The sequence below is a fragment of the Benincasa hispida genome, chromosome 5 (genome assembly GCF_027475165.1).
Source record: "Benincasa hispida cultivar pf3 chromosome 5, pf3_genome.v1.1, whole genome shotgun sequence".
NCBI lineage: Eukaryota > Viridiplantae > Streptophyta > Magnoliopsida > Cucurbitales > Cucurbitaceae > Benincasa > Benincasa hispida.
The window spans coordinates 51,895,452-51,910,804 of record NC_143482.1 but is presented as its reverse complement, the minus strand read 5'-3'; the positions used below and the strand labels follow the sequence as shown (position 1 = coordinate 51,910,804).

Here is a 15,353-nt window from a genome sequence, read left to right as displayed (position 1 = left end):
TTTTACAAAACCATTCTAAACACACCATAAAATAGAATGGGTAATATAAATATTTTATACATTATCATATTTAGTTTTTATAACGCTAGGTATTTAGTTAAAATTACTCTCGAAATTTTCTTTTTGTCATAGGACTTGCTGTAAGGTTATTCATACCTTTGAGACGATGAAGGCTTAGCTTCATCGCAATGTTTTTGATAATGTCTCTTTCCTGAGTGAAAAGTTAAAAGAGTTTTTTGGTTCGAACCTTTCTTGACAATGCGTCTTCCCGATTTGCTAGAGAATGGTTGTATTTAGTTCTCTCTCACGTTTTAATATACTCTCTCTTTAAACAAAAAAAAAAAGAAAAAAGAAAAAAAAAAGAAACTTTGGGATTCGTGGTGGTTAGGTAAATACCAATATATATACATTAACCTTTTCTTTTCTTTTCTTCTTCTTTTTTTTTTTTTTTTTTTTTTAAAAAAAAAAAAAACCTTTAAGAAACGTGAAACCATCGTACAAACTACAAATAAAAAAAAGAAAGAAGAAAGAAGTGATGATTCATCACTCAGTTAAATTATAGGTATCCAAAAACCAATGAACTTTGGGTTGGTTTCCTTTTCTTTTCAATTGTTTCTGACACAATCAGGCTGGTTTCCTTTAAGCTTTAAAAATTATATTTTCAAACAATATTAACCCAAAAATCAAATTGAGACGAACTTTATAAAATTATTTCAAGAAACATGATATAATAAAATTTGCTTTCACTCACAAATTTAAAATTTCGGTCAATTAATAATTTAAAATAGTAGAAATCCTTTTATTGTTACAATTGTCTTGAATTTGTTTGTTAGCGTTTCGAATAACAAAATACGGATTATAATTATCTACCGTTTGATGTAATTCTTTGAAAACATTTTTCCTAATAATACCTGTTTTCTCCTTGTCGTTGGACGTAACTAATACACCATTAATAAATCACGTATATCTATATGTCGATTTTCTTTATCTTTTTTGTATTCTTTAATTGTCGATTTCGAAATACATTTATTAAATTTTGGTTATTTTTGGAGCCTAACACGTGATGGACAATAACCATTGAGGAAAGCCCTCGCAACCAAAACACACTCTCAACACTGCTCGCGTGAGACAACTCGAACAGACGTACGGCCTCCTCCGCCCCCTACAAATACTTGCTCAAAGACGAACGGAGCCGCCCAGGAAAAATCATTTTAAAAAACAAAACCCCTTTTCTGTTTGGGAGAGAGAAAAAAAGAAGACGATGGGATCCGTTTCCGAAGACGATGTTCGTCAAGCGCTGCTGCAGCCAGCGTCGGCGGCATTGTTGTCGTCTCAATCACTCTGTTCGAACCACCACGGTGGCAGCGAGGAGCTGGAGAGGATATTGTCGGACACGGAGATGTCGGCGATGGAGCGTTACAGTCGAGCCACTTGGATCGAGATTAAGCTTCTGTTTTACTTAGCAGCTCCGGCGGTTTTCGTTTACATGATTAATTACGCTATGTCTACTTCTACACAGATATTTTCCGGCCAACTTGGTAACCTTGAGCTTGCTGCTGCTTCTCTTGGTAACAATGGCATTCAAGTCTTCGCTTACGGTCTCATGGTATCATCACATTACTCTTCTCTTTTACTTTTCACTTCTCTCACTTTTGCTTGTTTAGAGCCTTGATTCGTTAGATCTACTCTTTTTGTAGAGTGTTTAGGATTTAGATCATAATTGGCCCCTGGACTACTGGGTTAGAAATTTGTCGAAATGTCCAATGAAAATCCATACTTAAAAGGATGTAGTACAGACATAGAACGATAAGAAAGATTGTTACACCGTTTTAGATTACTTCGAAACACTTTTTCCGATTACATTTGCCGCTTTTGTATAACTTTTTCATGAATCTCTATTAAAGGTATTTGAAGTAAGGAACGAAGTAGTGAAGAATTGAAGTGAAGTGATAAAACACTACATAAAAGATTGAAGGTTAATATTGTGATTTTTTTAAACAAATAAGAAAATCGAGGAATATTGAAGGATTAAACCAGGAAAGATTATTGAATATTTTATTAAGTTTACTAGTGGTCTAATACTTCATTTAAATATCAAGGCTGCTTCTGATTATATTTTGTTTTTTATTTTTTGAGAAAATAAACTTATGAACATTAATTTTATTTATTGAGTTATTTGTTTTTTCTTGTTTTTCTTTTTTACATCAATTATGATAAAGAGAAGGACATTTTTAAATATAAAAAATATTACAAAAAATTCAATAAACACAAAGCATTTTTGGAACTTTTTATATTTTTTTGTTATTTCTAAAAATAAAAAATTAAAATTAAAGTTCCGTTTGGAAACTATTTTGTTCTTTTGTTTGTGGTTTTTGAAAATTAAGCTTATTTTCTTTACCTTTATTTGCATTTTTTTTTAAGTACTATGGTTGAATTTTTAGCCAAATTCAAAAAATAAAAACAAATTTTTAAAAGTTACTTTTTAAAAAAAAAAAATTGGCTTGATTTTTCAAACCATTAATAAAAAGAATAACAAAGGAAGAAATTTGGAGTTGAAAATAGTGTTTATAGGCTTAATTTTCAAAAATAAAAAATAAAAACCAAATAGTTATCAAATGGGATCTAAAAAATAAATATCAAATAGTTATCAAATAGGGCTACGTATATGTTTGAGAGCAATTTTATCATTTTTAAAATCACTTTAAGACATGTATTTAATTACTTAAAATTAATTTAATATTAAAATATATATTTTTAAATGTGATTTTCATATTACCAAAAAGTAATTTATGAAGATTTGAAAACCTTTTATTATGATTTTAACTATTTTAAAATCACTTCCAAATAAGTCACCGATTTTTATCAAATAAAGCTTTAGATATTTGAAAAAAAATGTTATTTTTTAATTGAGATAAAATATTGTAAAAAAAAAAGGTAGGTCACGGACCTCACCGGCGTGGGTATGGATGGTAGATGAGATAGAAAAAGTTAATGAAGTATTTTATTATTTATTGTACACAAAAAACAAGAAGTTATCTTCGAAAGAGTGATAGAGATTGTTATTTATTTGTTTTTTTAAAATCACGAAAAAGACGGGTTTTATGTATTATTTTTTAAAAAGGGATTTCTCTTTCCCACATAGGGCACCCACACTGCTACCTCGTCTTTCCATTAATTTTATTTTTTTTAATTGTTTAATAATATTTTCTATTATAAAATATTTAATTTCACATTTTTGTAATGTTGAAAACATCCAATAAAAAAGGAAAAAGAAAACGACAACTAACAGTCAAACATCTAAAATGAACTAGATTAGCAAATGAAATTATTATTCAAATCTCACATCTCCTGAGTAGTTCTAAGAGTTAACAGGTCCAATTAGTGGGTCCACGTGAAATTATTTATTTTTTTTAAAAAAATGTATTACTAGAATCTTTCATCCCAAAAAAGTCTAATAGATTATAGAATGATGTCATGTTTTGTTATCTATTTTGTAAACAAAATTTCAAAATTCAAGCCAATTTTTTAAAATAAAAAATATATATTATGTAAACTTATTTTTATTATTAGAATTTAGCCAAGAATCTTTCTTAATATATTGTAATAAATGAATCTAACTTTCAGAAACTAAAAACTAAAAATCAAATAATTACAAAAGAGAACTTAACATAATAACATTTCAAACCTTGAACATAGACTTTTTTTATAGGTTAGTACATGTTATGAAATCAACAATTAAAGAAGACAAAAGAATGTTACAGTAGATAAATTGACATATAAATTTACATAATTCACTAACAGTGTATTAGCTATGTTCATGATAGAGGGAGAGATCACATATTATTAGAAACAAAATATTAGTGTACAAATTTAATTCTAGTAGAGTTAGAAAGTTTATATATCGTACATCTTCATAAACTTTACAGCCATAATCGTAAGTAATATAAATAATATAAATATTAATACAAATTAATAGTGCCAGAGAACCTAAGGCATTCTAACATAAAAGTACTAGATAGCAAGCCCATGTGCCCCTTTGATTTGCCAATTCCAGTATTTGTCAAAGAAAAACACTTGAGATTTAAATGGATCAGGATTTTTTAACTTACTGAATACTGATTGTCATATCTCCTCTTAACCATTTTTTCTAATCCTTTGCCTTACCTTGGCACTGAATTGCCATAGTGTTAAATTTTGTTACGAACCGCAATATAATAACTCATTGCGTCATTTCATCAAACAGTTGGGGATGGGAAGTGCGGTGGAAACTCTATGCGGGCAAGCATACGGTGGAGAGAAATTCGATATGCTAGGCGTTTATTTACAAAGATCAGCAATATTACTAACCATAACAGGCGTTTTGTTAACAATTCCTTACATATTCTGCAAACCCATCTTACTTTTTCTTGGCGAATCCAAAGACATTGCTTCCGCAGCTGAAATCTTCGTATATGGTTTAATTCCTCAAATCTTTGCATACTCCATAAACTTCCCAATCCAGAAGTTTCTTCAGGCTCAGAGCATTGTATTTCCGAGCGCTTTTATATCGGCGGGGACGCTGGTGATTCACGTGGTGCTCAGTTGGTTGGCTGCCTACAAAATTGGGTTGGGGTTGCTGGGAGTTTCGTTGGTATTGAGCTTGTCGTGGTGGATAATAGTGGTGGGGCAGTTTGTGTATATTGTTAAGAGTGATAAGTGTAAGAAGACATGGAGAGGGTTCAATGTGCAGGCGTTTTCGGGGTTGTTTGGATTCTTCAAATTATCGGCGGCGTCGGCGGTGATGCTGTGTTTAGAGACATGGTATTTTCAGATTCTGGTTTTGCTTGCTGGATTGCTCGAGAATCCTGAACTCGCTCTTGACTCCCTTTCCATTTGGTATTCTTTTTCCTCCTCTCTTTTCTTCTTTTAAATGGTAAAATTATTAAAAATATTTTGAAGATCTCAATAGACATCCATTAGTAGATGATAGACTGCGATAGACATCTATCAGTGGACGATATATTTTTTATAGATGTCAATCACGGTCTATCTTCGATAGATAATGACATATATTTGTAAATAAGTTGATTCATTTTTTTAATTTAAAAATAGTCCTAAATGATAATTGCTTAAAATAAATGGCTTCAAATCAAATTCTTCAAAGACATCCTAAAGTAATTAGGTTTTGTTCACTTTGTTGACTAGATGTATTGTATTTTTAGATTGAATACTTAGACGGCTGAAAAATATGAACAGTTTTTCTTTCTAGTAAGAGAAATGTGAACCCAATTATTGAAAAGTGCAACATGAATTATTGAATTATAATTTTTTATTATAATTGACTATATATTACCCTTGATTTACTAAAAATAGTTATTATTTTTCCTCTAGCGTTGACGCAGAACATTATCTAACATCCTATCATAAATTATTGAAAAGTGAGAGGTGAATAAATTAATTGTAAATTCTATTATTATTTTCTCCCCGACTAACATCAAACCTTATGAAGTATTGACAATTGTGAACTGCATTTTATTGTTAAATAATTATCATAAATGTGGTAGTAATAGTTTGACCAATTTTAATATTTGTGACAGCATGACCATATTTGGATGCGTTTACATGATTTCGGTCGGTTTTAACGCTGCTGCCAGGTAGCTTTTCCTTTGCCCTCTAATGTAAAAGTTTATTTATTTATTTATGTTTTATTTTAGGGTTAGCTGCGTAAATAGATATAGTAATAGTACATCTTCCAATCATCGTGAACATTATTTCATACTCACTTGTACCTATTTCATTTTTATAAATTATGTTCGATTCTTGATATGATTATTATCTGTATAGACATGAAATTCTAGCCCAATTTCAAAAATACAAACAAAGTAATTATAAAGGACCTTTTTAGTTTTTAGAATTTAGTTTGGATTTTGGAGATACTCCAAAAAAATGCGAATAATAAATGGTTAATTGAAGCAGTATTTATAGATTTAATTTTTAAAAAAATTAATGATTAAACACAAAATAGTGTTATCGAATGGACCTAAATTTTCAATTTATATTTGGTCATTGGAACTCGAATATTTGTCTAAACTTTCTAGGTATAAGAGATTAGAATGGAACAAAACTCAAAGTTTAACCAACTTTAAAATTTGGGTATAATAGAATTCTTGAAGTTTCAACTCTATCTAATAGGTTCTTGATCTATCCAATGTGGTAGTAAAATTAATTTTATTATACTCAATGTTTTATTTATTAGATCAATTAATTTGATTTTGTGTTTTAATATGTCAAGAAATTATCAGAGACAAAATTACAAATTTTAAGTTTCTTAAAGTTCAACATGGAAATTGATTCGAAATTGATAGTTCGGAGACCAAAGTTGTAATTATAGCCTAATTTAGTTATTTTGATACTATATTAAAAAATGGTGGTTGTTTTTCTTGTATTGGCTGCAGTGTGAGAGTGAGCAACGAACTTGGGAGTGGGAATCCAAAATCTGCAGCATTTTCTGTGTTGGTGGTCGTCGCCATTTCTACTATCGTCTCTATAATTTGTGCTTTGCTTGTACTTGCATTTCGTGATGTCATCAGTTATGTTTTCACTGGCGGTGAGGTCGTGGCCGCTGCCGTTTCCGATCTTTGCCCACTCCTTGCACTCACCCTTCTCCTCAACGGAATCCAACCTGTCTTAACTGGTAATTAAAATTTATCTTAAACCATTAGTTTGAGCTTTTAATCGATGGTTGATTTAACACAATTATCTGATTGATTTTGCTTTCGTTATAATTTAATCTTCATAGGCGTGGCGGTTGGGTGCGGGTGGCAAGCATTCGTCGCTTATGTAAACATTGGTTGCTATTACATTATTGGAGTGCCCTTGGGTGCTCTTCTTGGCTTCTATTTCAATTTTGGCGCCAAGGTAACCATTTTTTAAATGTCCAATTTTAGTTTGGTTAATTTCTATCTTCCATTTTTAATGTCATGAGATTTAATCTTATTTTAGCTCAGATAAGTATTGTAAGTCATATTTACTTCTTGAATTGTTAGATTTAATATAAAATTACAATTTACTTGATGAATATTTCTCTCTTTATTTTGAAATTTTAATGACAATTTTAGTACTGTGTAAACCATGTGCAGGGTATATGGGTAGGGTTGATGGGTGGAACTTTCATGCAGACAATAATTTTGGTGTGGGTGACATGGCGAACAGATTGGAATAAAGAGGTAATAATACAATATTTCATTAAGACCATTTATAATTTTTAGGTGCTAATTAAGATTTGATAATCATTTTGTTTTTTTTTTTTTTTTAAAAAAAAGTTAAGTTCATTTTCTATCCGTTTCTTAATATTGATTTGTATCTTTTTGAAGTGGATGAGTTGAATTCTGAGTCTAATTCTAAAAACAATAACAAGTTTTCCAAAACTACTTTTCTTACTTTTTAAAATTGGACATGGTTTTTTAAGAGATAACTAAACAAGAAATTTATGGTTGGAATGAGTGATTATAGGCTTAATTTTTAAAAATTAAAAAAAAATAAAAAAATCTAATAGTTACCAAACGGGACTTTAAAATTTTGATTTTTTCGGAAGAATCAATTTAAATCAAGTTGAATAGGCTACTGTGACACCATTTTTCTTGTATGTAAGTGGTCTGATATTAAGATCACAAGTCTTTTAAAGAAGATAGGACTCTTTCCATTAAAAAAAATGAACTTATAATGGAAAATAATACAATTTAAACTAATATAGCTTAAATTGACATATCTTGAAAAATAACAAAAGGTTTGTAATGAATTGCAGGTGGACGAAGCAATCAAAAGATTGAACAAGTGGGATGACACAAAGCAAATTGTTGAGTAGCAACTAAGACTAACTTTTCAAATCACATAAACAAAAAGGGAGAAACTAGTAAGGATAGAGGAACTGCTACATGAATGGCATGTCAAATTGAGATTTGTTGTAGCTTAACCCTCTACTTGGCCTCACTGGGAAAGAAGAAAAACAAAAAGGGGCATCTTATATAACAATTTGCCATTTCTTTTGTCAATTTTAATGATCATTTAGAGTTTCTATCTTCATGATTTAGCGTTTAGATTATAAAATCGATCGATTTGATTTGGTTCTTGTTTGGCTTCAAAATTATTAAAATAGTATTTTCAATAGATCTCAAGTTGTTCGTCATTCAAAATTAATTTAGATTGAAATTGTTCATAATTTTCACACAACAAAGGAAGTGTCAATATATATTTTACAATTCATAGTTAATTATTTTTTAAAAAAGTAAATAACGATAAACTAACTTAATTGATATATAGTTACCAAATTGGAATGTAGACCAAAATAATATCTTAACGATGACATACTTTTACATAAATGACCTTTCAAAAAAAAGGTTTTTTTTTTTTTTTTTTTTTTAACCATTTGAGTAAGTGAAATTCCTACTTTACCCTAAGTTAAAATAGCATTGGTTTCTTCCCTTTTCCTTCTCCTTCTAGCATTTATTTTTTTCTTCTTAGCTTCTGATAGGGCCCTAGTAACAAAGGTATATGAAATAAGAAGGAAAGCCATAAAAAGGGTAGAGAATGAAATAAAAAAAATGTAACAAAATGTAATGGAAGAGAAGTGGGTCCTAGGAATATTGTTAGTTATGTGAGGAAAGGAAGAAAATAGGCCATGAGAAGGTAGAGAAGATTTTGGTGTAACAATTTCATTATGGGATTGAGAGAAGGGGAAGGGAGCTCTCGAATTCTCCCCCTTTGTTAATAAAATAAGAAAAAGCTTCCAATCATATCACCTGGTATCAGAGCAGATACTGGATATGGTGGGAAAAATGGAAGCCCGAATGATAGCTAGGGAGGAAAAACAGGTGGAGATCGAGGAAAAGATAAGCCTACAATCGAATGAGGTGAAGAAATGGATGGGGAGTATGTCCGCTCAGATGGCCCTAGTCCTATTAAGGTTGGACGCGATGAATAGTTTAGAGAAACACTCTCCATCGTCCGAGATGACTATATCGGAAAAAGGGAAACAAACGGCAGAAGGATCATCATCCCGAACAGAAAATCAAGAAAGTAAAGAAGGGATCCACACACCTGGAAATAAAGAGATACCACTTTTTAATATGAGGTTGAGGAAGTTAAAGGTGTCGATTTTCAAGGGAAAGGACGATGAGAACCTCGACGACTGGTTACACAGAGTCGAGTGGTATTTTGTGGTGAATCGACTATCGGAGAAGGACAAATTGGATGCCACGATACTATACTTAGAGGGAGAGGCGTTGGACTGGTATCAATGGGAGGATGACTGGTCGCGGGTAGGAAGTTGGTCGCATTTTAGGGAGTTGTTCTTGACAAGGTTTTGACCGGCAAGTGAAGCAGACCGGTATGCAAGAGTGATGTGGCTTTAGCAGGAGACGACTATGAAGGAGTATCGGTGGAAGTTCGAACATTATTCTACCGGGTTGAAGGAGTTGGGCGATAAGGCCTTGGAGAGCAAGTTCGTGTGTGGGCTTAAGGAAGAAATCCAAAGTGAGATGAGGAAATTAAAGCCCGAAGGCCTGAAGTCCAAGATGTAGATGGCCCAACTAATCGAAGAGGACCAATTACTCCAACTATGATTTAGCAAGGGAGTCGGGTTGGACAGTAACAATAACCCGAATACGAAAGGCGGGTCAAGTGTGAGCAGGGCGAGCAATCGCGAGTAGTCGAACGATCACGATCAACCCGAATCGAGGAAGCTCAACGGGCTCGTCGATGACGATCATTCCCCAGGAGGAAACGGGAGCAAAAGGAAACACCGGCGGCACGTTTCGGAGGCTGTCAGACGTAGAAATGAAGGAGAAGAGAGACAAGCGACTATGTTTTAGATGTGACGAGAAATTCAGCTTCAGCCATCGCTGCAAGAAAAAGGAGCTGCAGTTTATGTTTGTACAAGAAGGGGAAGATCTGGCCGAGGAAGGAGAAGAACCCGACATAGTAGAATACAAACCTGAAGAGACATCGCAGGAGGACGTGAAGGAGATCGCGAACTTATCATTGAATTCATTGGCTGGATTGAGTTCACCTAAAACAATTAAAGTGCGGAGAGTTATCAGAGGCCGAGGGGGGGGGGGGGGGGGGGGCGACTCACAATGTTATTAACTTAGAGTTGGTCATTGAGCTACAACTGCCAATATCACCTTCGGAAGAATACGATGTGGTGCTGGGCTCGGGAGGTTCGATCCAAGCTGCTGGAGTTTGTAAAGGTGTGTTCACAACTATCTCTGACTTATCTATAATACAAGACTTTCTTCCCATACCGTTGGGCAGCGCGGATGTCATTTTGGAGGTGGTGTGGTCGGAAACATTGGGACAGACCACATTTGACTACAAACTGTCAACAATGGAGTTCACGATTGGGGAGTGGATAGTCCAGCTACAAGGAGACCAAGGTTTGGTTAAATCGCAAATATCTCTAAAATCCATGGCAAAGCCAGTGAAAGGAGGAGACCAAGGCGTTTTGATTGAATTGAACGCCTTGGATTTGAATCGGGACATCACCGTAGAAGAGGAAGACAAGGCTGTTGGAGAACAATATGATATACCTCATGAGATTCAGCAGCTGCTTCGAGAGTTTGAGGCAGTATTTCAAATGCCGGCAAAGCTACTCCCAACTCGAAGCCATGACCATACCATTGAATTACTACCAGGGGCTGGGCCAATTAATGTGAGGCCATACCGTTACCCTCAATTCCAAAAAGATGAGATCGAAAGGATGGTCAAAAAAATGCTGATGGCAAGGATAATCCAGCCTAGTCGAAGTGCATTCTCCAGCCTGGTGTTGTTTGTCAAAAAGAAGGATGGAAGTTGGCGCTTCTGTGTAGATTACCGAGCCTTGAACAATGCCACGATTCCAGATAAGTATCCTATCCCTATTGTTGATGAATTGTTAAATGAATTGTATGGTGCTACAATTTTTTTGAAAATTGACTTGAAATCAAGATACCATCAGATTCAGGTACAACCAAGCGACATCCATAAAACAGGATTTAGAACGCACGAAGGCCATTACGAGTTTCTAGTGGTGCCCTTTGGACTGAGGAATGCTCCATCCACTTTCCAGGCAATCATGAATGATATCCTCAAGCCATACCTTCGTCACTTTGCATTGGTATTCTTTGACGATATCTTGGGGTATGTAAGACATTAGAACATGTAGACCACCTATCAACTATCCTTGAGGTTTTGATAAAAAATCAGTTGGTAGCAAACCGAAGAAGTGCCAATTCAGTGCCACAAGTGAGGAGTATTTGTAAGGCCATTGAGAAGGTAGAAAGGATTTTGATGTAACAATCTCATTATGGAATTGAGAGGAGGGGAGGGGAGCTCTCGAATCCTCCTCTTTGTTAATAAAATAAGGAAAAGCTTCCAAGCTTATCAGCTTTCTTTTACAACACTCTTCTTCTCCCCCACAAAAAGATTTATTGATTATTGAAGATTGGACTTTGTAGAGGTTTTTACTGTGTCAATTTTAGCAATTTTTCACAATCCAATGAAGATGGACAAAGAAAAAGAATACAAATAGTTATGTGCCAATAATCCTTTCTGATATTAGAAAGACATGCAGATATTTCAAAAGGAGAGGGAAAAAAAACAACAATGAATTACAAGCCATTACTTCTTCTTCCCTGCTTTTCCTTCCTTTCTTCTTACAATTTCATCAGCATATTTCACTCCTTTACCCTTGTATGGTTCTGGGGGTCTCCATTGTCTAATAGAGGCAGCAAACTGACCAATGGCACATTTATCATATCCACTCACTGTAATTCTGGTGTTTTCTTCCACTTTTACTTGGATCCCATCAGGTATGGCCATTTTAACTGGATGAGAGAACCCAAGATTTAATACCAAGTCTTTTCCTTCTAACATCGCTCGATAACCGACACCGACCAATTGAAGTTTCTTTTCGAACCCCTTCGATACTCCTACCACCATGTTGTCCGTAAGCGTCCTGAAGAAATCAATTCAAATGGTCATATATAACACCATGCCTACATTTACTACAGAATTCATCTGAATTTCAAAAGAAGGAACAAGGGCGGGTGGGTTGTTGCATTCATAACATGAAGTCATCTTGGCCCTTGGGATTTTCAGTATTTGAAGAGATATGTAAAAAGCAAGTGACCCATGTAAACTAGAACTTAAAGAGGAAGAAAAACAAAATCCATGATGAGATTTTACCTGAAAAGGCCATGCATTTGATTTGCTCTTCTTGTCTCTAGTGCTTTCTTGACCCTTATGATCCCAGAATCTTCCCTCTCAATCTTTATTTCTCGTGGATAAAGAATTGAAAGTTCTCCTAAAGGACCCTTAACTTTCAAATCCTGACCCTGCAATGAGATGGTTACATTGGATGGCACTGGAATTGGTTGCTTCCCTATTCGTGATTCCTTGCATTCTATAGTCTTCCTCAAGACACCAATATGACATACAGGCATTGCAGAAACATAGAATCCATTTCTTTCTCCCAAAAATGTAGACCGAAAATTGCTGAGGCACAATGTGGAAAATGGTCTCAAAGTTTAGAATGTTTGTTATTACAAAAAGAACTTTAAGGTTTAATAAAAAGACAACAACTAACATTGAACAACTCTAGGCTGGTCAAGTTTCTGTATCTTACCATTCCCTATATACACAGAAAAAAGAAGAAAATAATTGAAACAAAAGTATAGACGAAGAAAATTGATTTTTTTTTCTCTTCATTTCAAACGGACAACTTAAGTCTTCAATCATTTTTGGCCCTTAAATATTAAACACCCTTGTCCTGGGAAAAATCAAACCTACTATGATGTTTTTTTTGGAACAAAAAATGTGCATAGGGGGATTTGAACCTACTCATGTTGGCAACCCACTAACATGTTTATGAAATAGTTTCTTATTCTTTATTTCCTAGTAATAAGTCTCCTATTCCAAGAAGCTCAACCTATATTATCCATTATCTAAGACCCAGCATTACACACTCCCTAAGCTTACTTCCTTGAGCCCATCAATTCAAGGGCACTCCTTGTTCAAGAAATGTCCATCATTCTATTTTCTTTGCAACTCTCTAACTGGAAGGTACCCAGTCACATGAAAGAGAGGATAATGTGTAGATGGCCATTGTTAGTGATGGCTAAAGCACAAAAATTAACCTGAAAGCCAGGTAACAGAAGTCAGAAGCTTTAAACATATTCAAACAGCAGAGGATTTAAACCTCCTAACTGGAAGTGGTCAGATAAAAGAATATTCTTTACCATAAAACTACAATATTACTATGTTAGGACAACATAAAAACAAAACTAGATTTAAGGAACATGGTAAGACACTTCCTCTAGTTTCTATCCACCGTATTTACACCTTCTTGACATTGTGACCAGCAGAAAAAAATTCACCTTTTTTGAATAGTTTCTCTCCAAATTGCCATCCATAGTTCTCTTAGGATGCTTGTGGTCTTTGCTAGTATTCTATATAGGGAGCTTACCTAGATTAGGTCCAATAGCCGTATCTTCAAAACCCTTCTATCTTCACTACCATGGGGGCTAAAACATTTGAAAAGCAGGAAACTCCCTGAACTCAACCAACTCACTCTCTGTTATTGCTCTTAGCTTACTGAACTCAACCAACTGCACTCTCTGGAAACTCCCTGAACTCAACCAACCCTAAGAATTGGTGTTGATTAGTGGTTTCTTAAGGCCTTGGTTGATAACGTTTTCATTTTTAGTTTTCCGTTTTTTAAACTTGTCCTTGTTTCCTCCTAGTTTCTCTATTATGATTTTCACCTATCTTAAAGAAACACTCGAGTTCCTAGCCTGCTAAAAACAAAAAACAAGTTTTCGAAAACTACTTAGATTTTAGTTTTCAAAACTTGACTTGGTTTTTGAAAACATGAGTAGAAAGTGAATTACAAAACATAGAAACTTATGGATGGAAGTAGTGTATAAGCTTATTTTTAAAAACCAAATGGTTATCAAACAGAACATTAATAATTAAAAAGCAATTCATTCTATATTGAATCTTTCAACTTATCATTAAGATCAGCCCCCATCGCACTTGGATGCTTGTTCTCTAAAGGAGAAGCCAAACAATTAATCAATATGGAGATGTTATTCTTCCCCTATTTCACATTGACCAAGATCATCTCCATAGATGATTAACTCTTCACTTAACTAACATTTTTTAAGGTAGGCGACATGACTAGATATATTTCATCTGCAAGTAAACTCAATAAAACAAATCATATGCAGATGCATATCAAATCTGCATTACTACTACTACTGTGTAATTCTAGAAAAAACATAAACACCAAAAAGATATTCAAAAGCGTGCAATAGAATTATTGAAATTTCAAGGTTTGTTCCCGAAGTCTTGGTGGCTACATACTTGAAATAATTCATCAAAGACATTATAGATACAAACAACTAATTCATAATTATACCAAAATGGAAGACACACAACCTAGAAATCAACCGATGGGTTTCAAGAAACCCTCTGAATATGAAAGTAGAAACAATTAAAAAATTTCCAAGTACTTGTAGATAATCTAGATACACAGAAAATGGGTCTCCCAAAAAGTTCCTTAAGGTCTAGAAAGATATCCTGAAAGTACGCTAGCTGAAGAGCCAGAAATGTTGGCACCAATAATGTGAAAAAACGCTGCGAAAACCAAAAACTTACTTAGCTGTGTGCATCAAACTTGGAGGTTGAAGAGAAGGAGTAGAAGAGACTGCCATTTTTTAGTCTGAGTATGAAAGAGCGAGAGAGACCCCTTTTGGGTCCGATTCGGAAGAAGATGACACAGTGATTTGCAGGCAGGGGATGCCGAGTAACTTAGAAGGATAAGGTGGAGAAGACACAATTCTGAAGTGGGCCTTTTGGGCCATATATGATTCGTGGACTTCAATGAGGCCCATATTCAGAGGTTTTATTTGAGAAGATAAATAGCAAATTTTAAATTTTTATTTGAAAAAATAGCAAAAGAATTTTAAATTCGTAAAAATAGCAAATCCATTGTTTGAATAAAAAAAAAAAAATACTAATTAGCAAATATCTAAAATACCTATTTCATAAAAATAAATTTAAAAACCTAAAACAAATCGAGAGCTAAATCAACCCAAATAATCCATATCAAAGAAAGTCAAAACTTTAACAAAATACTTATGTACGTTGTATTTAGTCTTTTTTTAAACTCATAAAATACTTATGTACATAAATATATAGGGAAGTTAGAGTATATAGCAAGATTTAAGGTTTGTTTTGGAGAATTGGCAAATTTTGAATTCAATCTGAATTTTGGCAAACACATGCGCCTTGCACATGCCTCGTTTAATCCATATTCCTAGTTTGCCTTTGGTGGA

General features: G+C 33.7%; 2 protein-coding genes across 2 annotated transcripts; one reads left to right on the top strand and one right to left on the bottom strand.

Annotated features, from left to right (window-relative positions):
- Positions 1–1,150: 1,150 nt before the first annotated feature.
- On the top strand, positions 1,151–8,061 carry LOC120078565 (protein DETOXIFICATION 40-like). Its single transcript, XM_039032843.2, has 7 exons — positions 1,151–1,606; positions 4,244–4,875; positions 5,577–5,633; positions 6,435–6,673; positions 6,779–6,897; positions 7,119–7,205; positions 7,784–8,061. The coding sequence occupies exons 1-7, from the start codon at positions 1,262–1,264 to the stop codon at positions 7,841–7,843; spliced, it is 1,539 nt and encodes a 512-aa protein (XP_038888771.2). The 5' UTR covers positions 1,151–1,261; the 3' UTR covers positions 7,844–8,061.
- A 3,413-nt stretch (positions 8,062–11,474) lies between these two features.
- On the bottom strand, positions 11,475–14,848 carry EMB2394 (Ribosomal protein L6 family). The gene is made up of 3 exons (XM_039032776.2): positions 14,674–14,848; positions 12,202–12,510; positions 11,475–11,971 (listed from the first exon to the last, which is right to left on the bottom strand). The coding sequence occupies exons 1-3, from the start codon at positions 14,727–14,729 to the stop codon at positions 11,635–11,637; spliced, it is 702 nt and encodes a 233-aa protein (XP_038888704.1). The 5' UTR covers positions 14,730–14,848; the 3' UTR covers positions 11,475–11,634.
- Between the last annotated feature and the right edge of the window lie 505 nt (positions 14,849–15,353).